Source organism: Cavia porcellus, unplaced genomic scaffold, assembly GCF_034190915.1.
Source record: "Cavia porcellus strain 051 isolate PalLab524CR breed Dunkin Hartley unplaced genomic scaffold, mCavPor4.1 scaffold_31, whole genome shotgun sequence".
NCBI classification, from domain to species: Eukaryota; Metazoa; Chordata; class Mammalia; order Rodentia; family Caviidae; genus Cavia; species Cavia porcellus.
In genome coordinates this window covers 10,021,273-10,047,119 of record NW_026947514.1, presented here as the reverse complement: position 1 = coordinate 10,047,119, position 25,847 = coordinate 10,021,273, and the positions used below count along the sequence as shown (strand labels likewise).

The window sequence follows — 25,847 nt, the reverse complement described above, 5'->3', positions numbered from 1 at the left end:
GTGGGGCAGGGTCTCGATTCTGTCTGCTTTCCTGGCCTGCTGGGACAGGTGCTATTTAGGGTGAGGCGAGTGACCCACGCTTCCTGCCCTCTGACCTTGCTGCTCCTGGCACCCCTGGCGAGCGCACAGCCTCTGGCTCCAGCTGTCTCCTGGGGTCTGAAAGGGGACCTGTTCAGGGCTCCATCCAAAGATCCTCAGAAGCAGTTCAGACAGATGGGGAAACTTAGGTCCAGAGAAGGAAAGCAGCATGTCCCAGCCACAAGAACAGCCTGCATTGCGGCCCATGTGTGAGGAGAGCCCACAACATCTGAGCTCTGTTTGTATTTCTTTGGAAGAGTGCAGAGTGCCCCAGGCCTCCTGCCTTCCAGCCCAGCCTGCTCATGGGGGTAGCAGGGGAAGGCAGTCCCAATTCTGTCTTGTGCAGGCATTCAAAGCCTGCTAACCACCCACGCTGCCCTCTGAGCAATATTTTCACCTCAATGAAAATGGGAATCAATGAGAATGGAGAGGACCACGACAGCCACCTCGATAGGTGGCAGCTGCTGTGGTGACCTGTTCTACCTCGCTGGTTCATGCCCTGTCTACCTTGCCCACACCTTGATTCCAAGGACTAAAATCCCATCCATCCTGGGGCCATCACCCCGCAACCTTTCACTCTTCCTCTCCCTGTCGCCCAGGCTGGGTGCCCTGTGAGCCCTTGGCAGGGCAGGGCATTGTTCCCCAGCACCAGCCATGTGTGCAGTTCACACCACGGAGACCCAGAGTGTTTGCTAAATGAACCCATCAAGACTCGGGAACGAAAGCAGAGACTGCCCGTGCACCTGCCTGAGGACTGCACTTTCACGAGGGACGAAGAGCAGGATGAGGTGGGGCTGCACAAGGTTCTGGGCCCTTCTGTGAAGACCTGGCCGTGGCCTTGGCTCCTCTACTATGAAACAAGTCAGGTTGCCAGCTGACCTTTGGGTTACCTGTGTGGTTCTCCTGTGAACCCGAGGCCACCTGGGGCCCCATTTTGGGCAGGCTTTCAGAGCTCCGTGGCCATCGCAGGACCAGGTCTTCTACCACCACCTCATCTCTTATTTGGAAGGGTGACAAAATTCACCCCTGAGCTGCCTCAGTTTATCGATGTGGCTGTCTGGCCTGTGGGCGGGGTTTCCTATGGGTTCCAGTCACCAGCAAAGTGACTATTACAATAGCCAGCAGAGGTCACTCATCTCATCTGCTGCCGGCCCCTGCCGCCAACACAATCTGTTGACACCCCATCCCTCAGTCCTTGAGGAACTTGAGGCAGCTGCAGATCACATCCAGCCTCGCAGCCCAGCACCCAAGGCCCTTCAGTCTGGTCCCTGCTGTACCTCTTCAGTATACTCCCCCAGATCCTTCCCCAGCTTGGTGGGTCTCCCCACTGCCACCCCAGTTCACTAGCTGTCCCACAGCGGATGTGCCTTGCTCATCTCTGAGCAGGAACAGCCACCTCATCCCCTCTACCCACATCTGCTTAGATTCATCCCACCCCATGGACTTCTTTCTCTTGGCCTGGTGTGCAAAGGTTTTAACCATCTCTGCTTCTCCACGCAGCTCCAGTCTGACACTCGATCCAGGGGCCACCACTTTCCACGCCAAGAACAGCACGTATGAGATGTGAGTGTCTGTTGACATCTACTGCAGGGTAGGCCTTCTGTCAGATGATGGTGTTAGTACATCACAGCAACCCCGCAGGAAGACTTTAATACCTTTTCCACACTGGGTGACACAGAGGCTCAGAGAAGCAAAGAGACTTGCTCAAGACCATCCAGCCAAGACAAGAGCTTTAATCAGGAAACCAGGGTCATAAATGCTATTTTTTTAAAAAAGAGAAATGGAACTACCATGTACTGAATTTTATCAATCAAGTACTAAGAGCTTTACCTATGCTACTGCACCTAACCTGACCCTATGATGACCCTCTGATGTTGGCACTACCACTGTCTCCATTGTTTAAAGTGATAGATTTTTTGAAGACATTAGTGTTGTGTGTGGTGTTGGGGATGGGATCCAGGGCCTAATACAAGCTAGGCAAGTGCTCTACCACTGAGTTACATACGTCTCAGTCCTACTATTTTTGTTTGTTTGTTTGTTTTTGTTTTTGAGACAGGGTCTTGCTGTGTAGCCCAGGCTGGTCTTAAACTCATGGCAATCCTGTTGCCTAGGATTATACGCATGTGCCACCACGCTTGGCTAGAATTTTTAAATTAGAAAAGAAATATGTACTCACTGTAACAGAGTTAATACTGAAATGTTTAAAATAAAACATGCAGGTCACCACCCTTTTGGAGTCCCACTGTCCTATCAGGCAGGGCAAGTGGCCTCCCTGGCCCTTCTCTTCCCTGGACATATGTGCACACACACCACTTATGAAAGCAAAGACAGTGCTTTGTTACATCCATTTCTCTGCAGCCTGCTTTCTTCACATGACGGTTGAGCTGTGGCCAGAGAACATTTCACAAGCCTGTGAGTGCAAACTGGCCTCTTTCCTTTCTATGCAGCAAAGTATTCCAAATGGCAACTGTCATTTTTGTCTCTGTCCCTGTCTTTCTTTCTCTTGTGGTACTGGGGATTGAACCCAAGCTTTCACACTGAGCTATTATTATTTTTATTTTGAAACAGGGTCTTGTTATGTCACTAACTTGCCCAGGCTGGGCTTAAACTTATTTTTCTTCTTCTGATGGATATTAAGCCTTTCTCTTCCCTTCCCTTCCCTTCCCTTCCCTTCCCTTCCCTTCCCTTCCCTTCCCTCCTTCTCTCTCTCTCTCTCTCTCTCTCTCTCTCTCTCTCTCTCTCTTTCCTTTCTTTCATGCTAGCACTTACAGAATTTACTCAGGGATTGGTATAGGTCAGCTTCTTAAATGTTCTCAGCAGTTCCATGGTACAGGTAATTTCCCTAAACACATTTCAGAGCTGAGAGAACTGAGGCACAGAGAGACTTCATGGCTTCCTCCATCCCACAGCTTGTAGGTGATGATGCATAACTTGAATGCAACCGACTGTTCCCAGAGTTATGCTGTTAACCCCTGGACTTGGTTCAATTTTAGAAAAAAAAATTATTTCCAAATTGCCACTATACTAAACAATGCTGCAAAGAAGAAGCTTATCACATCAATTTGCTTAGGATTTTGTTGGGTAGATTCTAACCTGTGAGTGTGTGGAGCCACTGGGATATAGATGTTAAGAAATGACGGTATTTGCAAACTGACGCCCTCCCCTAAGCTTGTACCAATACATGCCAGTAAAAAACAACCCAAGCTGACAGAGCTGCTTGCTTTTCCTGATTCTAAGAGAACAACGACCATTTACACCCCACTCCTCCAATCCCACCTCGGGGTCTTACTTGTACCCCCAGCTCAGTGATAAAGTTGGGGTTCAGTGGCAACTCGCTCTGCCTAAGTAAATCTTAGAAGGCTGTGAAGATAGAGAAGACAGGCACCTGAGACTGGGATAAAAATGTCTGGCCTATTTGATAAGCCTGTGGATCTTGGGAAGAGCCGGGAAGGTCTTTTAGAGAGGGTGCTGGGATGCTAGGTAGCCACTGGAACATACACTGAAAACCAAACACCAAAAGGCACCCCATTGCTTCCCCAACACCTGTCCATACTCTGCAGACTACACAGATCAGCATTCCCTGGGGTAGTGGCTAGAAGTAGATTTCCACATCCAAGCCCAAGGGTCAGATCCGGGAATGGAGCAGCATGTACACACACACACACACACACACACACACACCTAAAAGTTTAACAACACAATCTTATTCCAAGTCCATGAGACACACTCTATGATCTAGCACAATTTACATTTTCATTTTAAAAAAAAGCCAGTCGTGATCCATTAAACTGAATTTATGATCCCTAGGGAGGAAGGTGTTTCCAATACTAAAAGTCATTCCTCCAGTTCTCCAGATACCAACTGGCCACCTGCCAATTTGATTCCATTCTGATGCTAATTACCTGGAGCTCTGTCCCACAGGGCCACACCACTATGCCAGTTCCAAGTCTCAGCCCATCAGCACTTCTGAGCAACCAGCTATAAACAGACGCTCCCAGGCACAGGGTTCAGAGCGTCCTTCCAAAGTGAAGCCGATCAGCGAGCAGCACCCTTCTCCAGGCTAGGAGGATGGTGGCTCAGTCCTGACGCTGGGCGTCTCCTAGGGAGGGCAGGCCCCAGGGCACCTCCCTCCTTCCTCATTTTGGGCAGTGACACTCACTTTGAGCAGTCCCCTTGTCCAGACTTGTACTGAATCCAGTGAGGGGCAGAGCAGAGTGGCTGGCAGTCAGGTACAGTCATCCTCCTGTCACCCAGGTTAAAAGCCCCAACACCTCGCAGTCCCCCCAACCCCATTCCCCAGTTTGCTGTGACTGCCCGAACTTCTAGCCTGGCACGTAGGGCCTGGAGGCCACAGTGGCCCCTAAGTGGCCCCTGCTCTCCCTTCTTTCAGTGCCACTGCTGCTGTGGCCACACTGCTCTGCTGTGGGCCATCTGACCAGGGGCGGCAGCACGGTTCCCAGCACCTGTGAAAGGAAGCCCCTGCAGCTCCAGGCGCAGACACTGAGGCCTTCCAGTCATCTTGCGGCTCTTATGTCCTGAGGCTGCTGCAGTTTCCCATGCCAGATCTTTCCCACGAAGTCTGCCCTGGCTAAAATTCCACATATGAGGGCAGAGGCTGTTGGGGGCACCATGCACCCCACTGGCCATGGTCTAAGTACAGTTTGCTCTGTGTGCAGGAGCAACTGGGGCTCAGGAGTCAGAACACTGGGTTCACATGTAGCTCAGCCTGGTCATTTCTGGGTCATTCCTGGTCATTCCAGCTGCTCTGCTGAGGTCTTCCACACAATGCTGGGGGTGGGATTCTTAGCCTGGCATGACCGGGACAGGGGGTGGGAAGAACACAGAGGCAGTGTGCAGCTCACAGCCTGATGCCCGGTCAGTGGGAGCTCGTCATGGTACCCCTGCCAGCACCATCTTTCCTCAGCATCCTACTGCCCAGCCTCTTCTGCAGCTCTGCTCCCGAGGGTGGGCACCTGGCCCCTCAGGCTCATCTTGGCACAGACAGCCAAGGGGCACAGGGGCAGAAGCTGTTAGTCTCAACTTCCATCCTGAGTACTCATACCTGGCCATCGGGCCAGGGGTCCTGAGGGGTGGGAGTGCGGGTTGCAGGCTGAGCTTGGGCTTCAGCAGAGGTGGCTTGGAATCACGGACCCTGGTGCATCGTTTTCAACCTCTGCTCTTGACAAGGGTTTTTGACTTATGGCACCAAAAGATATTTTTAAATTCTTGTTGATCTGAAACCAGTCTGAATGAACGGAACAGTCTGGTGTGGTTACCAGATGCCTGCTCCACCCAGAAGCTGCTTAATAATCACAAGTTCCCACCTTAGAAGGGGCACTAGCCTTTTCTGCTGATGCCCCTACAAGAGGTTCCTTCTATAACCCCTGCCACGGGACTGGGTCAGGCTCACCTACTATGCCAAGCTGTGCTTGGTGTGGTGACAGAGAGATGGGAGCCGGCCATCAGGCCAGAAGGGCAAGTGTTGGTGAGGGAGGGGCTCTTACCAGCCAGTCCATGCAAGTGTCAGAATTAACACTTCTGCTTGGTATTATCAGGGCACCCTTCCCTCGAGGATTCCTTTTTGAGCCCCCCACCTTACCCCGTATGCACCCACGCTTGCCCTGGATGTCTGTGGCAGCAGGTGGGCACTGTACTGCTTGTCCTTTAACGCAGGGAAGGGAAGACCCTCTGCAAGCCTCCTGCAGGGCTGGGCTACTCACCTACTGACACAGTAGAATGCGATCAGTTTGAAGATGTCCTCAAACACAAGCACTGAGCCTTCCAGGTACAATACTGGGGAGAGAGGAGAAAGGCCCTGGGTGAGAATCCTCCAGAGACAGGCAGGCAGGGAGAGAGGCGGTGCTCCCTGAGGGCTGAAGTCGTGGTGGTGTCTGCCACGCTCAGTGTGGGTCCTGGTTTTGCTGATTTTGTTCACTCACGTGGCCGCATACATACCAGCTGCCACCTGGACCTTGAGAAGTGAGAAGTGGACTCTGAGGGTGTCCCGGGGATTACCTGTTTTAACTGGTATTAATTCACACACACTCATCACTTTTGGAAAAATGAGGTGGAGGATTTTAGAGCCTAGGAAGAGCAATAAGCATGCATTTGTGCAGCTGTGAGGAGCCCGTGCGCCTCATTAACACACCAAGCACTGATTTCAACAGCTAACATGATGCTTTAAAAAGCTTGCATTCAGCAAAGAGATTGTAGTGTCCCATTGGGTTGAATACAAAACTTTATAACAGATTTCAAGAAGAATATTAACTAGAGTACAGTGCAAGAAGTATTTGGAGCCTACAAATGACCTCAGGCAGAGAAACTCAATCCATGGTGTGTGGTGGGGACAGGTACAGGTGGCCTGGGGTAGCCCAGCGTCACCTTGTGCCTCCATTTGGTGGCATCACCAGCCCGCTACACAAGGGGCAGCACAGACAGTGGCTGAGGAAAGCTGGGGCCCAAAGACCCCCATAGCAGTGAGAGGCACAGAGGATGCTTCGTGTGCAAAATAGTTTAAGAAAGATCTTCCTTGGGGATTCCTCCAGGGGGATTGGGAGGAATGTACACTTTAAAAAGCCCAGACCTCCTTACTGGGATACCCCACAATTAGCAGCTCCCCCTGGCCACCCGGAACACAGAAGGAAACTTAAAGTCAGTCATCCCTCCCCGCTCCCACCTTGCCCTCCTTCCATCTCTTTCTAAACCAGCCCTGCCTCCTGGTTAGACAGTTTTTCTGGCCCTCTGCCTGCTGCATTAGACATAAACAAGCAATCCCAGGTCTTACAGCACAGGCTGTAGCACAGTTCTACACAGAAAAGTTCAATCATCATTTTTGTGTTTTGTTTTTTTTTGAGACAGGGTCTCCCTATGCAGTTCAGTCTGGCATTGAATTCACTTTGTAGGCTAGGCTGCCCTCAAACTTGCAGCAGTCCTCCTGCCTCAGCCTCTTGAGGCATGTACCACCACACCTGGCTTGCAAATTTTTTTCTCACTCCATGTTTTTCTCTTAACTCTCAATTGATTCTTTTGTTGTGTAGACGCTTTTGAGTCTGATACGATCCCACCTCTTAATTCTTGCTATTTTTTTGTGCAACTGAAGTTCTGTTTACCTGTCTTCAAGTGTTTTACCTATTTTATCTTCCAGTAGATTCAATGTTTCTTTTTTAATGTTTAGATCTTCAATCCATTTTGATTTTAATTATATATGGTGACAGTCAAGGGTCCAGTTTCAATCTTCTGCACACAGATAACAGTTTTCCCAACATTATGTGTTAAATGAGCCATCTATCCTCCAACGCACACTTCTGGCCCATTTGTTTTAGATCAGAGAACTGAATGTGCCTGGAAAAGTTTCCAAATCCAAAGCAATTCTATTGCTTTCATGCACATAACTGTTTTTGTTCTAGTACCATGCAGTTTTTATCACTATTACTTTGTAGTATAGTTTGAAGTCAGATATTGTTACACTTCCTGCTTTGCTCTTGTTGCCCAAAACTGCTTTTGCTCCCTTGGGTCTCTTATGGTCCCATATGAATTGTAGGATTGTTTTCTCTATTTCTGTCAAGTATGCTGTTGGTATTTTCATAAGATTTGCACTGAATCACCTTCTTACTGTACAATCATGGGTTTTTAGGATCACATCGGACCTCGTCTCTCCAGCTCTAGCCCCTGCCACCCACCCTCCTCCACCCTGAAGATACAAACACACCCTCCACATCAAGGTCACGTCTGAAGGAACATCTGCTTATGGTGTTTGGGGGGTTTTGTCCATCTTTGGGTCTCCCTCAAACCTGGTGCAGTGCATGGCACACTGTCTAGGAAATTGATAACTGTTTACAAAAGTCTACTAGGGTTGTGGGGACACCTAGAGGCCTTGAGGGTACCTGGCCAGGGTTTCAGACCTCCCAAATGTGGCTTATGGGCCTTCCCTTAGGGGTCAAAGGAACACCTTGGACTTCTGCAGGAGCCCAGACAGACAGCTTGCCCTGAGGCAAATGCATGCTGTGAGCCACCTACAGTCCTTTGTTCCCATAGGAGATGGGCTTGGCTTCCAGGACTGCCTATGTCCTGTGCTATGCCAGTGGGTGGCTTGTGTGTAAGGCTCCTGGGATCCTAACCAAGTGTGTGCATGTCTCCTGAAGGCTGTTGCTTCTCCTCTGTGCCTCAGTTTGTGAAGCTCTAAAAACCACAAGAATCAAATGCCTGGCCCTGGGATATAGCTCCAGTGACACAGAGTCTGCCTGGCAACCATGAGGCCATGAGTTCAACCCTGCTACAAAAAAAAAAAAAAAAAAAAAAAAATCAAACGCAGCCTGTTGAGGGTAGGATTGGGCTGCTGTCCCAACCCCTGGTGCTTGTGAAGGTGACCTCATTTAAAAACAGAATCTGCAGATGTAACCAAGTTGAAATGCTGGTCTAGTGTGGCCTTCAAGTCAATGACTGGTATCTTTCTATAAGAAGGCTGTGTGGGGATGAGGGACAGAAAGGGAAGGACATGTGAGGACAGAGGCAGGCATGGAGTGATGGAGCGCCAAGGATGCACAGTGAGCACAGGAAGGCCAGGGAGCTCTGGAATGGGTCTGCCAGGGCCTCCGGAGGATCCACCCCATTACACCTTGATTCCAGATGGCTGGGCTCCAGAATTTGAGAGCATACACGCATATTGCTATAATCCTTCGTTACAGGGCAGTCCAATCAAGGTTAGTATTAATAGACCTCAACTGTTAGTGAGAAAGACCACTGGATGTAGGCTGCCGCGCAAGGGCTTCAAGGCATCAGGTGGCCTGGGTATGGTGCACGCAGGGACACGCAGTCCCTCTGCTGGACCCTTCTCCCTTCCCTCCCTCTGTCCTGCAGCCCCTGCGCCCTTTCACTTATTGGTTCCTGCTGTTTCTCCCTACAGAGTTAGTTCCTCTCAGTCCTTCTCCACCCTCAGGGCTCAGCTCTTCTCTCTGCCCTCAAGAATCAGCTCTCACCCCACCTTTGCCCAGAAGCCTTTGTTTCCCAGATTCTGACCTTTTTGGGAAGCGCATACCCTGCGTCTTGTCCAAGCCACTGATTCTTGTGGAGCATGTGAAGCATGGTCTACAGGTTGCAATGTTGGAAAGTGGCAGAGAACCTGACAGCACACGTCTTGGTGTCCCCTCCCTTGTGAGGAATCCAGCACTGAGCCAGGCTCATGGTATGGCCTGCAGAAGACAGCGGGGCAGGACACGGAGGTGGCCAAATCCAGCGACAGAGAGGCTGCAGGTTGCTTAGGGCTGGGAGGGGCATGCAGAGTGACAGCTGCAGGGTTTTTTTTTTCATGGCAAATTAAAATTTAGCATTTTAACCATCTCTAAGCATGCAGTTCAGTGGCATGAGAACACCCATACCATTAAGCAATGTGAAATTTCCCTTCTGGAGTGACCAAAATGCTTTTAAGTGGGCTGTGGTGATGGTTGCACAACTCTGAGTACACTAAAAGCCACTGAATTATATGACTTAAATGGATAAATCATATGATATTAAACACATTAAACAAATACACCAGAATCGTGCTATTATTTTCAAAAAATGTGATTTTTATAATAAGCATATAAAATTTCTGTAAGAAAAGATTCTGTAAGAAAAGGTGAAGTTTGTCTCCAAAAGTGGCCAGTGTCCATTGTCCTCGCAGGAGGTGTTCACATGGTGAGCAAGTCCCCACCCCATGCCGCCTGCTGCCAGGAGGACAGAGATGTCAAGCCTGGGGCACAGAGCCCTCCTGCCTGCTCTCCCAGCAGAGGGGCCAGCTTCAGACTGGCATGTTTGACTTCTCCCTCATGGAAAGCCTTAATGGGGACACGCCAGCTTCCCCCTAAACCGTGTCTAAGGTGAGCTGCTGGCACACTCCAAGGTGTTGACAGGTGACAACAGTCAGACTTCCACTCTGAGGGAAGGAAACTTCTTCCTTTGTGACTTCACCATCAAGGCTGAGCTAGGGACAGGCCAGCCATGCTCCTGGGAATGACAGTCCCAGCATCAAAATGGAACATGCAAGAAAAACTGAAAGCTATTAGAAGGTGGTTTGGTTCTGTTTTTTAAATAAATTCTGTCTTGTCACTCAGTAATAAAAAGCAGCTGGAACTGGTGAGGCACACTTGTAGTCCCAGCACTCTGCGAGGCTGAGGCTGGAGGATCATGAGTTTGTGCTCAGCAATAAAATAATTTAAAGGGGCAGGGGATGGAGCTGAGTGCAAAGACCCTCAGTGGCCACACCCCCCACCCTCCCAGTAATGCAAAGGACAGAGACTACGTGCATCTTCCCTTTTTCCTCCACAGGACCTCCAGCTCCTAGCACTGTGCTCAGCATGCTGCCGGCTCTTAAATATTTATATATGTACTTGTTTATTGATAAAGTTTGAAACACTTAGGCTCTCAGGAAGTTGCAAAGCAAAACAGGGAAGTCTAGCACCTTTCTTCCAGCACCCCCCCCCCGCCAACGCATCGTGCATAATTAGAGCACAGTGTCAAAACCAGGAAACTGATGGTGCAATCCTGAGCTACTCAGATGTCTCCAGTTTTGCCTGCATGTATGCGTGTGTGTGCATGTGTGCGTGTGTGTGTGGGAGGGTGTGTGTTTAGAACTATGTAGCTTTATCGCATTGGTGGCTTCATGTAGTTACCATCCTAAGCAAGATACGTTACAGTTGGGGTTGGGGATTTAGCTCAGCGGCATAAGCGCCTGCCTTGCAAGCAGGCAGTCGTGAGTTCGATCCCTGGTACTGATAAAAAGGAAAAAGACAAAAAACAAAACAAACAAACAAAAAAGATACGTTACAATCAACACCAGAATTCCTGGTGATACTTCGTTGTGGCCACTTCTAACTCAGGTAACGGCTGACTGGCTCCCCATCTTCATGATTATGTTATTACAGGAAAGGTACATGTACTAGTGTCTGAGGGGATAGTGCCAAAGTCTATGTTTTTCCTGTACATACACATCCATGATAAATTAAATACAGTAAGACAGTAACAACCATAACTAACGATAGAAAAATGACAAAGATATACCGTAATAAGCTAGGAGCATGTGGTCTTTCTCTCAGGTTTGCATTGTACTATAGATCTTTGCAACCTCAGAAATAAAATTTTTTTTCTTTGAAAAATTAAAAGTTTTCACCTTTTTCCTTGAAGCAGCAGCAGTGAAGCTTTCAGAGCTTTCAGTGATACAAACAGCCGGCTGCAGCATGAGCGCCATGAGTTCCCACCACCTTACAGCAACCACTCATGGCTTCTCCGTGGAACCCTGGAGTCTGCTGCATGGCTCCTCTAGCACGTTGGAGCCATTATTAAGTAGAACATTGAATGTGAGCATTGCAATTACATGGTAGTTAATCTGGTAACTGAGATGGCTACTAAGCCACTAACCCATGAAGTACCCAGCTGGATATGCCCGGCCAAAGAGGCGATTCTTATGGCTGGCAGGATGCAGCTGGGCAGCAGGAGCTGCTTTTAGTTACTGTGTAAGGCTGCTCTTCAGAAGGATGCCCAATTTAAAACTGATGCAATGGCTTACTTCTGGACATTTCCATTTCATATTTTCAAACCTCAGTGGTCTGCAGGTAACTGAAACCATAGAAAGCAAAATAGACAAGCGGGGACTACTCAACACAGAAGCACAAATTTATGTTCTTAAGAGATGGGCTTCTTTTCTTTCGCTCAGAGTAGTTTCCCTGGGGTTCACCCAACTTGTTGAGTGGTTCAATAGCTCACTCCTTTCTCTCGCAGATCGCTAACTAGTCCAGGGTACCCATTTGTTTGTTTAGCCATTCATGTGAAAGACATGTGGGAAGCCAGTTTCCAGTGTTCAGTTACTATGCCTACAGCTGGTGTGAACACATGTGTGTGCATTTCTACGCGAAGTGTTTTCACTTCTCTTGCTGAGCCCCACGGCAAGCCCCTCTCTAGTGTTCAGAACAGCCGCCCCATTCCCAGAGCGGCCTTCCATTGTACCATTTACCTTCCCGCCAGCAGTGCAGGGGGATCCACTTCCTGTTCTCACAGCCTGCAGCCTTGTCCCTGTCTGTGTTTTAGTTTAGTCATTCCCACAGGTGTGGAGCGGTGGCTCATGGTTTTAATTTGCATTCTCTACCAGATTATAATGGTTACCTGCTACCTACATGTCTTCTTTGGTGAAATGTCTGTTTCATATCTTCTGTTCTCATTGCTGAGACAAAATACCCGCCATCCAAAGGTAAAGGGGGAAAGCTCACAGTTTGTAGAGGTTTCAGTCGACAAGAGGCTGGCTCCAAGCAAGGTGGCTTGGCAGAGGGGCATCACAGAGTAGAACCAGCTTATGACAAGCAGACAAGCAAAAACATGCAAGGGACAAGACAAGCTCTCTGCCATTGTATCTAGGCTAGCAGGATTAGGGCAGTGTTCAACCAACAGACTAATTTAATAATCACCCACCTGTAATCCCAATATTCTTAATCTTAACATTATACCGTAAACTAATCACACACTCTTGATTTAGCTGCCTCTAAAAAAACCCATCTATGACTTCACAAAGTTTTCAGTGGACATCTAGACACAAGCCATAACATTTACTAATTGGACTGTTTTAAAACATTTATTTATTTGTTTGTTTATTTTTGTGGTGCAAGGGATTGCACCGAAGGCTTTGCACACGCTAGACAGGTGTTCTACTACTGACTACACTCTGGTCCTATTCTTTAGTTTTAATGTTAAGTTCTTTTATCTCTTAGTCACTCTGTTAAGATATAGCTAACATATTTTAGTGCATGGTTAACATACCTAGAGTGTATAATTTAATGGGTTTTTATGTATGCATGTATATGCACATCACCAACAAAATCAATTTTAGAAACATATTACCCTAAAAAGAAATGCTAAACTTATAGTCATGAAATTCCTACTCTTGCCTCCTGTGAGCTTCTAGCAAACTCCAATTCCTTTCTGTCCCTGTGGATTTACCTATTACAGGTATTTCGTATATCACACGATGTATGATGCTTTGTGACTTACTGTCCTGCTTTTACCCATTCGTTAGATCGGCACTTGGGTAATCTCTGTGTCTTAGCTACTCTGAATGGTGCTACTGTGAACATTTGTGTACAAGTTTTTGAGTAGACATATGTTTTCATTTTTCTTGGGTATACACCTAGAAATAAGATTACTTGGTCACATGGTAATTCTACATGTTTAAGAAACCGTCAAACAGTTTTCTAAAGCGACAACTCCATTTTATGTTCCCATTGGCTCTGTGTGAAGCTTGTTTTTGTCTGTCTTTTTGATTATAACCATCCTGGTGGGTGTGAAGTGGATCTTCTTTTATGGTTTTGATTTGCAATTTCCTAATTATAGTGCGGCTGAGGAAGTGCTTACTGAATATATATATACCTTTTACAAAAATATCTGTTCAGTTTTGGTCATTTTAATGGGTTACATGTCTTTAATGCTGTTTTGAGATAGCTTTATATATTCTAAATATAAGTCTTCGGTCAGATAATGATTTGCAAATCACTACATGGAAAATCATTACAGAGATCACTACATGAAAATCATTGCAAGGATTATTATTTGTGAAGTATATATTGCCTCAAGAAACATAGGCTCGGGCTGGGGATTTAGCTCAGTGGCATAAGTGCCTGCCTGGCAAGCATAAGGTTGTGAGTTCAACCCCTAGTACCAAAAAAACCAAACCAAAACAACAACAAAATCCAACGACAACAACAACAACAAGCTCAATTTTTCATTTTAGTAGGCAGCTTTGATAACCCAAGAAATTACTATTCTAATACATTTTGGCTATAGCCAAAATAGTTTCTAGTTGTAATGGCAATCTGAAGGGCTTTGTCAGAATTACTCTTTGGCTAGGACATCTTCATTGTATTCATCCACCAGCAAGCACAGACTGTCCTCACAGCCTGTAGAGGTGAAGGTAAATAGAGAAACCGATCAGGAATCCCAGAAGGGTCACTGAGACTTCGTCCATGTCATAGGCCATGGAGAAGTCCTTGGTGAGGGGTGGCAGAGGTTCAAAACAATCTGCTCATTCTCTTTGGTTGCCTAGGGTTGGGTGGGATGGGAGAGGTGACTGATGAACTGCTTAGCAAAGAGAAACCATGCTTGTAGTGCGACCTCAGTACGCAGATTTATGGAAGAGACACCAGATGGATTAGAACTGCACCGGCAGGAAACTCACCACGAGTGCAAAGAGAGGCTGACACCACTGCCACAGGAGTGGCAGAGAGCCTGACCTCTCAGAGGGCTGAGTGCTTGGAGGAAAAGTCTCCATCACACCTGGCTAGGGTGGAGGGACTCTGGGTGGATCCAGAACGGGGCCTTATCTCAAGTCCTTGTGTGATACCACTGAGTCACACTCCTCTGAATCTTCCATTCACCAAGAAAAAGGAATGTCCAGTCCTGATGGATCTTTACCTCATCCTGTTTCCTAAAAGGGGATCACCAAAGCTGCCCCTGGAAGGAAAGGGCAGCAGTACAGACCAGCAATGAGGATAAAAAAGCCCAGGTGACAAGAGGCTGGGAGCAGCTCCCAGCTGGACAGCAGGAGGGAGGGCGTGTGTGCAGGGCCTAATGGGTGAGTGGTAGGAAGTGTCCACTCTTCCAGGGGCCCATGACCAGCTCTGGCTCCCTATGGGCTCCCTGCAGGCTACAGCAAAGAGCAGACTTCTTCCCCATTTTAAAGATCACAGTTGCGCCTGGGTGGGGGCCCCTCCTACTCAGTAACATTATAGTTGTCATGGGAACCACCACTTGGCCAGTTTGTGGTAGGACAGAGGAAGGACTGTCAGTTAAAATCACCAGTCTACCCAATGGCTCATTTTGCTGAAACAGATGCAAATTGCTTCCCTATTCTTCAGGGGTGAACGGTGAGGGGAGCAACTTTTCTGGATTTATGTGGCCCAAGGGTCCAGGCCGAGCTCTGGCTGGCACCTACATGCTCTGAGATGATGCCAAAGCACAGTCACCCATGCAATGCCCCAGCTGGCCCAAGTCTCCATCTGGGAACTTCACCCAAGCACTGTGGGCTGGAGGCTCACAGGAAAGAGACAGAGACCTGAGAGCTATGTCTAGGGGTCCAAGCAGAGTCCCTTCCAAATGCCCCAGGTCGTTGCTAAGGGCAATGGGAAGGGAAACACTGCAAGCCAGAAAAAAGGACTCTTGTCATCTCACCCCATATTGCACGGATGGGGAAACTGAGGTCCAGAAAAGGTGTACCCCTGCCAGGAGGGGGTTATCCTAGGTGCTTTCCAGTTGATTCTACTGCTCTCTGGGGTCTAAATTCTGGTTCTAGAATCCACCTCTGTTTGCCCCCCCCCCGCAACTTCCAAGTACTGGACTGTGTACAGATTTAAGCCTTGTGGGTAGCCATGGAAGATAACAGTATTCAAGATTTTAGTAGTAAGAATAATAATTCCATACATCATTACTAGTGCCCAATGTGTGTCAGACTATACTTCTAATCACTGGTGACAATTCCGCTATCAGTATTTGGTAGGTGAGGAAACTCTAATTTACCCTCCTGACCAGGTGCCACCAATCAGTGTCTTCTGCTCAGGAGGGATGGTGTGGGTGGGTGAGAGTACCCGGGGCTTCCTCGAGGCTTCCTTACAGGAGCAAAATTGGCCCTGCCTCATCAGCCCAGCAGGTCCTGTGGAGCACATCTCTTCTCTCTCTGACACCAGGCAGGCCCCTATCATGCTGGGTACGGTTTTCTGGGTAGCACAGCCAATTCCTCCTTTGGGTCACAGCACTGGCCACCCCACTCCCCAAGTTCCATGACACCGGGTGTGTTCACAGGCCCCAGAGATGCTCCTGGAATGCAGGGCCCAGACCCCTATCTTTTCATTGTCGCAGATCTAGGGCCTTCCTCGTGCTTCACGGGTCTGCGCTTCCTGAAAGCACTGTCTCTGAGCCTCACACGGATGTTGCATGGTGGTGACTCTCCATGACACTGCTCATGCAAAAACAAAAGACTCCTTCCTTGAAAGCTGCTCTTTTCTAGTGAGCGAGCGTGAAAATGAGGCCTCTGGAATCTGAGGAAGAGAGAGAGGTCAGACAGAAACAATGCAGATGAGACCTTGTGAACTAAACTATAGATTCAGATGCCAAAACAGAAGGAGGCATTGGACAGACGGAAGATGACATGAAGAGTGAGAGACAGGGTAGTCGTCTGAGAGAAGGCGGGGTGGAGGGTGGAGGGTGGAGGGTGGAGGGGGACGCCAGCAGAGGTACACGGTCCCAGCCAGCTGCACATCAGGAAATTCAGTTCTGCCTGTTCCCGGCCCACACTGCAGGTCCAAGGAGGTGTCTTTCACTGATTCATCAGTAAAAAACATGTGGTTTCTCCAAGTACAGTCAAGATGGTTGGGATGGGGTCATCCCAGGTACCATCCCGACAGGGAGAACTGCTCCAGCTACCACAGAAGGACCCTTAAGGATGCCCAGGAAGCACCAGCTTCAGCTTGAGGGTCCTACTTAGTTCCAAGGTGCTTGGTGCCCAGGCAGAGCAGGGAAGGGGAGAAATCTAAGCAGCAGTGTGAGGGGCAATTTCCCTCTCACATCTGGTCATAGTGTTGATCAATTTCCGAAATGCACTTCTGCCCAAACTGGGAAGGGACATACATGGCTGATTTCTAAATCAGGTCTGAGTCAGCTCCTGTGTGCCATAAAGCAGCAATCTAGAAAGAAGTCCGCCTCCCCTCAGCCATCAGGAGGCTGGGAACTTGGTGACTTTCCTCCACGGTTGTCCTTCTTGAAGCCACTTTCCTGTCCCACTTGGGCTCTCTGCAATCAATGATTAAGCTCTGAGCTTAATTAGACTCAGAGGGTAATTCCAAAGTGCTTTAGTAAAAAGTCCTCTGCTAAAAGACGCACCATGAATAGCATATTTTATTTCCTGACCTGCTTCCCTCTCTGCCACCCTCCTGAACTGGAGTCATCTAGAAGAGGAAGACAGGAGGTAAGACAGGAAACCACCTGGCTTGGGTGCAAGAGCTTTGCCCTTGACATCCACAGGCCTGAGCTAAAACCCAGTCACATCCTTTGGTGCAATTTCCTTATCTGCAGAATGAAGAATACAGCACCTGTTTTTAGGTGGTGAAGACAACCCCAAAGCCCTGCCACACAGCAGGCCCCCAATAATGAGCCAAAGGCTGAATGAGAATTAGATTTCAGGGCCTAGATACTGGAGAGCTGAGTATCAACTGGAGAACCCCCCTTAATAAGTGCCAAGGTCAGTCTGGGTCTGGGAACTACATTATTAGGACATTCTAGAAGGAAAAGAGAGAGATTTCCCTTCTGGAATGTTCCGCTAATGTAGTAAGTGTCCCCAAAAGTTGTCATTGTAAAAACCAAAGTGGAGATAGTGAAGAAGCACAATAGATACAGGTCATAAGATCAGGTCTGCTGATAAAAGCAGTACAAACTATCCACTGATCCTGGACGGATAAGGAGAGATGGACACAAAGAGCCAGGGAAGACTTCTTGTTGTTTCTATGGAACATTCCAGATCTCATCTCCAACTTCTTCCTTAAAGTTTGGGCAGACAGGAGAAGTTGGTGGGACAGGTGTGACAACCTGGTTTTCCAGGAGGCCAGGTGGGCTGCTGGATGCAGGGCAACATGTATTTTTCCAGGTTGTGGTGAGGCTTTCTAACCCAGGTGAATGTGACATCTGGGGCTAAGTAAATGTGTGGGGCTTTATTTTTCCAGGACATTTTGTATCAATCTCTGGCCAGGAAGAGGGTGTTTTCTCCAGGAAGCTTAGAGGAATTGAGTGACTTGCTTAAGGTCACATAGTAAGTCACTGGGAGAGCCCAAAGATAATCCATTTCAGTGACATCCACTCAAATTCCCACTAATTCGAATGCTACTCACACTTTGTTGGGTGAAGCTGCTTGAAATTCTCAAGAGCAAAGCAAATCTGGGAGGTGGGCCACAGGTGCTCAGAGATAATAGTCAACTTTCCCTTTGGGGAAAACTCAGAGCTGAGTCTCCTAGGAACATCGCCTTAAAAGCCCTTGGGCCATCTGCCCAGCACAAACTGAGCCTCCATGCAGGGATGTGAGAAATGCAGAACATTCACAGAAGCACTTTGGCTTGTTTCTTCCTCTTACCGACCTCTCCTTAGCTGCTCAAGTGAGCTTTTGTTCTATTTCAACACAGGATCTTGCTATGCAACTCAGGCTGGTCTTGGATGCACTATGTAGCCTACATTGAGTTTGAACTCTCAGTGATCCTCCTGTCTCTGCCTCCCAAGTGCTGGGATTAGAGGTGTGTCCCACCATGACTGGCTCTAAGTGAAGGTTTTGTTGTTGTTTTGTTTGGGGATTTTGTTTTTTGTTTGTTTTTTTTTTTTTGGTTACCATAATGTTCTTATCTTCAAAATAGCCGCCCATACCATCAGACATAATAAAATCAAAAAAGAACAGAAAAAAAACCAATCAAAACAAAACAATGAAAGCAATACAGGACTTCAAAACAAAAGTAGAAAATCAATGATGGCTACTTTAATATATCTTGTTATCTTGGAAGTAGCTGCCCATGCCACCAGATAAAATAAAATCAAACAAAACAGAATAAAACCAAACCAAACAAAACAAAACAATGCAGGACTTCAAAACAAGATAATAGGGAATTAACAATGGCTACCATTTTCAGCAAGAAATCCTCCACAGTTGCTATATTGCATTTTCTTATACTTTAAATAGATGCTCAGACTACCAGCTTTAGGCCTGCAAAGTCTATCAAGCAATACACGTGTTAAATTGGTTTTTCACTTCAATAGCTATCATCTCAGCCTGTGTTCCTCTGAATCAGTCAGTTGCTTATGGGAGGGCACATGGCTTAGCTTCTTGATTCTCTTCCCAGCCCATGACTGCCGCTGGCTCACAGAAACAGGTTGGCTTCTTGGTTCTCCCAGACTCCAAGTGAGTTTTAAGGACAGACTCTGATCCAGCTCCACCTCTGTGCCCATGAAGGGACCTTTGCCCAGTGCTACCTGTGCAGCCCTCTCCTTTACTCAGTCACTTGGCTCATTTTGATCACAAGAGCCCTGATCACACTGTCCAACAACTGTTTTACTCTGCCCCAACCCTGGCCAGACATGAACTTGAAGATGTGGACCCTGTCTTATCACTACACAGAGCTCTATGGGTGTGAGGGACATATATGAATGAATGAATGAATGAACATAACAGTGTTCAGAACACTCTTATTCATCTGCCAAGGTTTGGGTATGTTCACAAACTTTTCTTGTATTTTCTAATAACTTCCTTGAAGTCATGAACCTCTCTGCATGTCTTAGAGAAGTTAAGAACCAGTAGTCAAATAATTTGCATTACTTTCCAGAGCTAGTTAAGTAAGAAAACCAAGTGTGAAACCAAGTTTTATTCTTGTCTAATTTATGCATTCAATTTTATATATTTCCCTCCGGCATGTATTTTACATATTTCAATAAGTTGCCTTTTCTTTTCATTTACTTCAAAGTATCTTTGAATTTCTCTTGAAATTTCTTGTTTGACTTGTGTGTAATTTGGAAGCACTGTTTAATCTCCAAGTACTTTGGGTTTTTCCACTCTTTCTGCTACTGATATCTACTTGAATTCCACCGTGATCACAGAGCAGACAATATATACTTTCTGTTGCTTCATATTCATTAAGGTTTGTCTTCCGATCCTGAAGGTGGTCTGTTTTGGGCACTGTTCCATGTGAATTTGAGAAGAATATGCTCCTGTTGACTAAAGTAGTCTGCAGATGTCCATCACATCCAGTTGATAGAAATTGTTGTTGAGTTCAACTACATCCTGACTGATTTTCTGCCTGCTGAATCTGTCCACATCTCACAGGTGAGTTGAAGTTCCAAGCTATAACAGTGGATTCATCTATTTCTCTTTGCATTCTACTCATTTTTGCAAATATTTTGAAATTCTGTTGTTAGGCTCACATACACCAAGGGTCATTATGTGTCCTTGGAGAACTAACCCTTTATCACACTGTAATGTACCTCTTTACCTCAATAACTTTCTTTGAAGTCTCTCTGAACTTAAACAGCTACTCCTGCTTTCTTTTGATTAGGATTAGCACGATATTACCTTTGTCCGCCCATTTATTTTTAGTGTACATGTATTTTTATAAAGTGGGTTTCTTATAGACAACATACAGTTGGGTCTTGTTTCTTGACTCACTCTGACAGATTGTCTTTTGATTGGTGCACTTAGGCCACAGACATACAAAGCCATTATTGACAGGGTTGGATTCACATCTACCAAATAGTTGCATTGACATCTACTGTTTTCTGTTTGTAGTCCTTTTTAGTCATATTTTTGCCTTCCACTATTTTTTTCTGTTTCTGTGACTTTAACCAGGCATTTTATATGGTTCCTTTCTTCCTAAACTTTATTTTTAGTCCCAGAAATAGTTCTTTTTAACAGTTCTTTTAAAACTATTGTAGTGGTTGTTTTAGAGTTTACAAGTTATATCACAAATAGTCCAAGAACACTTTCAAACGACATCATACTGCTTGACAGGGATCCTTGCTATTCCTTGAGTCATTGCTGTTACCCTTTCTGCTTATATATGGGTGTATAATGGAGTACATTGTTGCAGGTGTCATTTTCTACAAACCTGTCTGTTAGATCAATTAAGACTAAGCAAGTTTTTATTTCATCTTCATTTTTCCCATCACCAGTTTCTTCACAGAATTCTGTGGGTCTGTGAGCAAATCTCAGAGCTCTGGGGAGCTGGGGACTTAACTGTGAATCTGACAAGTGCTCTTGGTAGGGGCATCTTCCCTTATCCCTGGGATGGCTGGGGTGGGCTGGAGTTGGGCATTTCCGTTCTCTAGGTGGGCTACTCTCTGATAAAAATGCCTGAAGGTCAGGCTCTCCTTAAAGAGTCTCACGAGGGCAGATCTTACAGAAAAACAATACTCTAGTGTATCCCAACAACTGCTTTCCCCTCATCCCTCACCAAGGAATCTCTCTTTTAGATTCTCTGGGAGAACATGTGTAGCTTCTGCTGGCAAACTGGCACAAATGAAGGACCCCTGGGTATGGGTCCCCTAACATCCCTCACACTGAGTTTCTGGCCCTCTATCACTTTGTTGGGTTTCTCCACCTCTGAACTGGCATGAAGAAGTTTGTGTTTGTGATTTTTGCTCTTGGAGGTGATGGTTCTCTAGACTGACCTATCACCTCTCCAATCTGGGGGGCAGCTGCCCACCCTGTGTCCCACTTCTCTGCAAAATCCAAAAGTATTGTTGATTTTTTCAGATTACTCAGCTTTTTACTTGTTGTGAGGAAAGAATGGATTCTTTCAGCTTCTTATATGTCAGACACGATCAAAACCAGGTTTTCCAGTCCTCAGACTCATGCCACATGGGAAGGGGTTGGTAAGGTATGGAGGAGAGATGAATAATGTTTGTGCATTACACATCTCTAGGGAGTTGAACCCAGAACCTTACACACACTAAACACATACTCCATCACCAACCTACACCTCCAGCCCATACAAGTAACATTTTATGAGCACTTATAATGATCCAGGCACTACCATACATAGATCACCTCTGATTCTGAGTCCATTTCACCGTTGAGAAAGGCAAGACTTAGGCAGAGGACTGCGTGGGAGTGCCAAGATTCCACAGCTGATGAAAGCAAAGGGATAAATATTGAATTTGGTGTCACTGGGTTCTGACCCTCTTGGTCCTTCCATATCAGGCCATCTCTCTGCACAGGAATGAGGTGTTACTACCCAGATGATCAAGGATGATCAAGCTGGGTGGCTGCAGTGAGCCCTGCTCTCTGTTGGGCTGTGGGGACTACTGGTATTGTCAGACACAAACCCAAGGGAAGAAGCTTCCATTCTGAGTAGAGCAAGAAGATGAGGAGACATGAATCACATGACAAAGATGACAAAGACCAGATTCAGGCGGAGCACAGAGAGCAGCCCAAAGCAGAAGACAGAGAGCATGGCAAGTGTAGGGGCAGAGAACAAACATGATACCCATGAAAGAGGGGAGAGAGATGGGGCTACGGTTCCATATGGTGACGTAGAGACTGTCACTCCTCCCAGAGGCTGCCGCACTATGACAGCTGGGAGAAACTGCTCCAGACAGGCAAGAACACCCAAGAAATGGGTAGTGAAACTTCCCTGTCCACCTACACAGCCTTATAGAGAGGAGAGCCTGGGCAAGCAGTGGGCACAGGGAAGATGCTGGCTTCTATAGGCCAGGTTCCCTGCCCTGCCAGACATCCCATCACTGAAACATTAGAGCTGGGGACCTTATTCTCGCTGAGATGCACACACTCCTGGCAGAGAACATTATGGCAATGTTAGACTTTCACACACAGGTACAAGTCAGTTTACTGAGTAGAGAATTTCCAGGTTGCAGGTTATCAGGGAGGGAGGCAGAACCGGTGAAAGTCAAGGGGGTGCTCTCAGATGCAAGGGGGTGCTCTCAGATGCAAGTGTGGCCCATTTTATGAATATCAGTGATCCCAATATTCATATGTTGAAACCTAACCATAGTATTAAGAGATGGGGTCTCTGGAGGTGATTCAATCATGACATCTTTACCCTTATGAATGGTTTTTTGTGTCCTTAGAGTACTCTGGTTTGAATTCAGCCTAGTGAGAGGTGGGCTTGGTAAGAGACCCCGAGGCCATGAGGGCTCCTCTGCGTGAATGGGATTAGGGCCTTTATTTAATTTTGTGGTGCAGGAAACTGAATCCAGGGCCTGCAGCGCTGTATCACTGAGCTATACCTCCATCTCTAAAGCCCTTTTAAAGAGACTTCACACTGCCTTCTGCTCCTAGGCCCGTCTGCCCCCTACCACGTGAGTGCACGGCACCCTTCTTTCTACAGGGCACTTGGGCAAGGTACCATCTTGGGAGCAGACAGGAGCTGTCACTAGATAACACAGCCTGCTGGTGACTTAACCTGGGACTGCTGGAACCGTGAGAAATAAGTTTCTGTGCTTTATAAATTACCTAGTCTGTTACAGGAGAGCAAACCATTTCAGACATATGCTGCCCATGCCTATGGCTCTCCTGGACACCTTCTACAGTCACCCTTCAAAGAGGGGTGGCTGTACAGAAGCCTGTGGATCCCTAAAAACAATCCAGGTGAGCTGCTCTCTGAAGCTGCAAAGTCCCCGAAGGTGGCAGTCCACACACACACAGACCAGGGCCCCCCATGACACCAACACATTTCCTTCATCGTCTTCCTTCTCTTGGCCTGAAGATCCTGTGCTCTGGATCTTTCTCCATCTCTGTCGAAGCCTCTTTCTGTGTCTTGCTCTCTCAAGGCAAAACAAGCTCCTCCACAGTTCCCCTGTCTGCGTTTCCTGGAGAGGCACTGTAGCACTCTCTCGCGAGGCCTTGGCTCTCCCACGGCGCCTCTCCTGTGGCAGTGACTACAGCTGGGTCTACCCCTTCTTAGCTCCAGCCCTGCTCCTGGCAGCCAGCTGTCCAAGGCCTCTGCCTCCTTCCCTCTGTCCTGGCCTGGTTACTGCCCCTTCCAGCTCTCACACAGCCAAGTGCTTCTATAATGTCAATGTCACTGGGCCACCTTCTGCTAAAAACTTTTTTGTGGCTTCCTACAATGCTACAAAGCAAATCCCTGACACCTTTGAGGAGGCTGTCTCAGGCCTTGGTGATCTGGCTGAATCCCACCTTCCCAGGCTCACCTTTACCTCCTCTTCCGATCCTTCACCTGTACAGAGAGGTGCAGATTATCTTTCCAGCCTCTGAGTCTTGATGCAGGCTGGGACCTCAACTTCCCAGGCCTGTTACCTAATTTTACCTTCTCATAATTATTTCTCAGCCTCCAAGGCCAAAAGAAGCCTGAGTTGATGCTGTTCAGCTAAGAGCAATCAGTTTAGACACCTTCCAGTGCACACTTACATTCTAGTCCTTGAGATGATCTGGCTTATATTTGTGGGTAAGTGTTGCGGGGGGTCTCCCATGTCAGGATCATGTCTTAGAGAACCTAAGTTACAAGTGTCTTCCCTTAGAAGCCATTCTGCATATATTTAAATAGTTGCAAAATTTTTGAAATGTTTAGTGATACAGAGAGAGCTCATCATAAAATGCTTAAGTGAGAAAGACTAAAACTGTATGTACCCTTGTGATTCAAAATCCACCAAAACTTTACAATAAAGTTCTTGGAGATTAAACTGTCCCATACTTGTTTTTTCTTGGTCCAGCTCCAAGTTTGGAAGCTGAAAAGGGAGAAAGCCAAACACCGAAACAAACTGGTTATTTTGGCCAGAACTTCTCTGTGTGATAACCAATGTGAGATATGTGAGTTTCTCAGGGTTCTCCAGGGGCCAGGCAACACAGGAAGTGAGGGGTTTGGAGGTGCGAGCTCTGAGTTGCTAATTATAACTACTCATCAGTAGTGATGCTTGCTACACATGGGCAGGCGACAGTTTTCTCCCATGAACAAGAGATGAAGTGGATGGTCTTCCACTGGGCAATGCTGGCCCGAGACCCTGCATGCACTTACTGACTGGCTTGCTTATCAGTCCATCCAAAGCTGTGTTGGAGATGTCCCCATTTTGTGGACAAGGAAACTTAAGCTACTTGACCTAAAATCAGACGCCTGAGAGTGGGAGATTTGCTCTGGGGGAGACCACATCCCACCCACGCCAGATGGACAACCCTTTCTAAGGCTGGGAGTCAGCTGGGAGGAGGAAGCGGCGCTGTGGCTCAGACCCTGAGTGCCAGCAGCTCACTTCCTGCGGCCCACGCCACCCATCGGTGTCCCATGGTTCCCCTTCCAGGGACAGGGCCGACTGGATTTCCCTTTTTCTTAGTTACCAAAAGAAAAATGCTATCTCATGGCTGCAACACTGCCACTGTCTTCAAGGCACATCAGTGAAAAGGAGGGTCAGGGTGAGCATCCCTAATCCAGAAATCTGAAATCCACAGTGTTCCAAAATGCAAAACTTTTTGAGTGATACCATGTGTGAAAAATTCCATACCTGACCCCTGTGATGGGTCAGAGTCAAACTGTAGGTGAGCTAAAAATATTGCGTAAAGTCATCTTTAGCCTGTGTGTGTAAGGTGTATATGAAACACAAATGAATTTCACGTTTAGAAGTGGGTCCTAGTTCTCCAAACATCTCATTATGTAAATGTAAATATTCTAAAATTCAAAAAAGTCACTTCTGGTCCCAAGCATTTCAGGTAAGGATCTTCAGCATGTAGTGCCCTCTGGCCAGGTGGTTTACTTCAGCCACCAAAGGGCAGGGCTCTCTTGGAGAAGCTGGCCCAGCTTCCACCTGCTCTTCTGCCCTGTACCCCCATCTCCACACCAGCACCCCTTCCCTTGGTCCTTTGGGCCCCTCCCCAAAGCATTACTTGTTCGGAGGAGTCGCTCCCCCTCCAGCTGGTCACAGGTATGCAGGGGTGTTAGACTTCTCATTCCATCGGAGTCCACCTGGCCATGTGACCTGTGTTAGCCAGGAAGATACAACGGGGAGTGGCATCTGCCATCTCTGACTGGGACCCTCAGAATCATCATGGATTGCTGCCTCTTGCCTCCTCCCTGAATGCTGGTGGCTCACCTCCTCTGGGGGCCAACCCCCGCCCCCCAGGGACAGATGGGCACCAACACTGCAGGAAATGTTATCGTAAAGAACTCAGTGCCTCACATGGGTGAGAAATATACTTACGGTGCTGCCTGGCTCAGGGCTTTACAGAAAAAGTCTGCCCAAGAAACAGGACGCTCAAGCACAGATGGTCAAAGCAA

The 25,847-nt window shown here is 47.4% G+C and overlaps 1 protein-coding gene across 3 annotated transcripts in view; it reads right to left on the bottom strand.

Moving 5' to 3' along the window:
• Rin3 (Ras and Rab interactor 3) overlaps positions 1–25,847 on the bottom strand; it is a 114,830-nt gene that overhangs the window by 39,532 nt on the left and 49,451 nt on the right. For all 3 annotated transcript variants that reach the window (XR_010044811.1, XM_063240903.1, XM_063240902.1), the window contains exon 4: positions 5,799–5,871. Coding sequence is in view for 2 of the 3 variants with exons in the window: in XM_063240903.1 (XP_063096973.1) it covers positions 5,799–5,871 (73 nt within the window). In the remaining variant the exon portion in view is untranslated. The remainder of the gene's footprint in view (positions 1–5,798; positions 5,872–25,847) is intronic.